We start from the raw sequence: 2,500 nt of genomic DNA, 5'->3' as shown, positions 1-2,500 counted from the left end.
GTCACAGAGTTCCCTACGTCACAGAGTTCCCTACGTCACAGAGTTCCCTACGTCACAGAGTTCCCTACGTCACTGGGTACCCTACGTCACAGGGTTCCCTACGTCACAGAGTTCCCTACGTCACAGAGTTCCCTACGCCACAGAGTTCCCTACGTCACAGAGTTCCCTACGTCACAGAGTTCCCTACGCCACAGGGTTCCCTACGTCACAGGGTTCCCTACGTCACAGAGTTCCCTACGTCACAGAGTTCCCTACATCACAGAGTTCCCTACGTCACAGGGTACCCTACGTCACAGAGTTCCCTACGTCACAGAGTTCCCTACGTCACAGAGTTCCCTACGTCACAGAGTTCCCTACGCCACAGAGTTCCCTACGTCACAGAGTTCCCTACGTCACAGGGTACCCTACGTCACAGGGTACCCTACGTCACAGAGTTCCCTACGTCACAGGGTACCCTACGCCACAGAGTTCCCTACGTCACAGAGTTCCCTACGTCACAGAGTTCCCTACGCCACAGAGTTCCCTACGTCACAGAGTTCCCTACGTCACAGAGTTCCCTACGTCACAGGGTACCCTACGTCAGAGAGTCCCATACGTCACAGAGTCCCCTACGTCACAGGGTACCCTACGTCACAGGGTTCCCTACGTCAGAGAGTCCCCTACGTCACAGGGTTCCCTACGTCACAGGGTTCCCTACATCACAGAGTCCCCTACGTCACAGGGTACCCTACGTCACAGGGTTCCCTACGTCACAGAGTCCCCTACGTCACAGGGTACCCTACGTCACAGGGTTCCCTACGTCAGAGAGTCCCCTACGTCACAGGGTTCCCTACGTCAGAGAGTCCCCTACGTCACAGGGTTCCCTACGTCACAGAGTCCCCTACGTCACAGGGTACCCTACGTCACAGGGTAACCAGTTCTTAGTCTTATCATCACGTGTGTGTGTCTCTCCTTCTGACGTGTGTGTGTGTCTCTCAGGTCTCCTTCAACCCCAGACGTCACGTGAGCTTCCACATGGACGAGGAGGAGATCGTGCGCATCAACCCGCGCAAGGACGTGCTGATCCGCGGCTACGAGGACTACCGGCACCCGGATCTGTGGAAGCGTGACCCGGAGCGCGAGGCCCCCGACGAGAAGAGCCCGTACCCGTACGCCGAGGCCCCGGGGGGGCTCAAGCTCGCGGTGAAGACCCAGCAGCCCGCGGCTAAAGCGTCCCGGCGGCGGCGCGAGGACGGAGAGCGCTCGCGCTGCATCTACTGCCGCGAGGTGTTCAACCGCGAGGACAACCGGCGCGGGCAGTGCCAGGACGCGCCTGACCCCATACGCCAGTGCATCCACCGGGTGAGCTGCATGCTGTGTGCCGAGAGCATGCTCTACCACTGCATGTCCGACGCCGAGGGCGACTTCTCCGACCCCTGCTCCTGCGACGCCAGCGACCCGCACTTCTGCCTGCGCTGGCTAGCACTGCTGGGGCTGGCGGTGCTAGCACCCTGCATGTGCTGCTACCCGCCGCTGCTAGCCTGCCACCGCTGCGGAGAGGCCTGTCAATGCTGCGGCGGGAAGCACAAGGCCGCCGGCTGAGCGGGACGAGCCCGCGGATTTACACCGGCCCTCGACGGGCGTAGCGCGACTCAGTCCTGTGGAGAGAGCGTCGACCACAGGCGTTAGCGGCGTCAGGAGGTGCGTCCTCGTCGCACGGACACGGAGAACACGCTAACACATCGCGTGCAACTATGAAGAAATGATATTGTGTACTTGTACAGTGGTTCTAACACTTGGCTTTTCCGTGAGTTATTAACCGTGCGCTAATGCGCAGATGCGCTAAACATGGTGTTAGCATTAACGACAGCGTTCGCTAAGACTCTTGTTTCACGCGGCTGTAGAATATATTCCAGATGTTTTCTTTTGATTCTGTCAATCATTAATCCAACAGGCACTTATAATCCCGCTCTGAGACTTCTAACCGCTGCCGGTTTAAACCCTGGAGAGCCACAGAAAATGGACGTTTCTTCTTACTGTGGAATACAAGTGTTTATATTTTACATGCATGTTTAAAAAGTGTTTTCTGTTTTTAAGATCGACCTTGTTTTGACTAATAACCAGATGTTTTTTTGTGCAAAGATGATGTGTTAGTTGACACATGTATTTGAAACGTGTTGTGGGTAAAATCCCGTCACGGTTAACTTTCTATGCAAGTATTTCCATGAGACTCTGACCTCCGCACACACGTTCCTCACGTTAGCCGGCGTTCAGGGAAACTCTGCGCGGAAAACCTGTCTATTGTCACTAGTGTACGAAGCACCGCTCACACAGAAGTCACTTTAAAATCAGCTTTCTGTTGGTCCGCCGACTTGTGGTCCTCTTGGGAGGTCGTGTTCGTGACAGCGAGTAAGATGGCGGTGTACCTTCTCCTAATTAATTACACAAAAATACAGCAATGTTCTAGAAAATGAAGAACAAAGAAATGTGCATCAGGTGTGCTTTGCTTTTTTATATTTTT

At 54.9% G+C, this 2,500-nt stretch overlaps 1 protein-coding gene across 1 annotated transcript in view; it reads left to right on the top strand.

Moving 5' to 3' along the window:
- spred1 (sprouty related EVH1 domain containing 1) overlaps window positions 1-2,500 on the top strand; it is a 42,273-nt gene that overhangs the window by 38,690 nt on the left and 1,083 nt on the right. Inside the window, exon 6 of the mRNA XM_079632881.1 lies at window positions 979-2,500. This exon is cut by the window's right edge and continues 1,083 nt beyond it. Within this exon, the coding sequence (XP_079489007.1) occupies window positions 979-1,581 (603 nt within the window). The 3' untranslated portion in view covers window positions 1,582-2,500. The remainder of the gene's footprint in view (window positions 1-978) is intronic.

The sequence above is a fragment of the Phoxinus phoxinus genome (assembly GCF_949152265.1).
Source record: "Phoxinus phoxinus genome assembly, chromosome: 13".
Taxonomy (NCBI): Eukaryota; Metazoa; Chordata; class Actinopteri; order Cypriniformes; family Leuciscidae; genus Phoxinus; species Phoxinus phoxinus.
The sequence above is the reverse complement of the archived record's forward strand: the minus strand, read 5'-3'. Positions and strand labels throughout refer to the sequence as shown.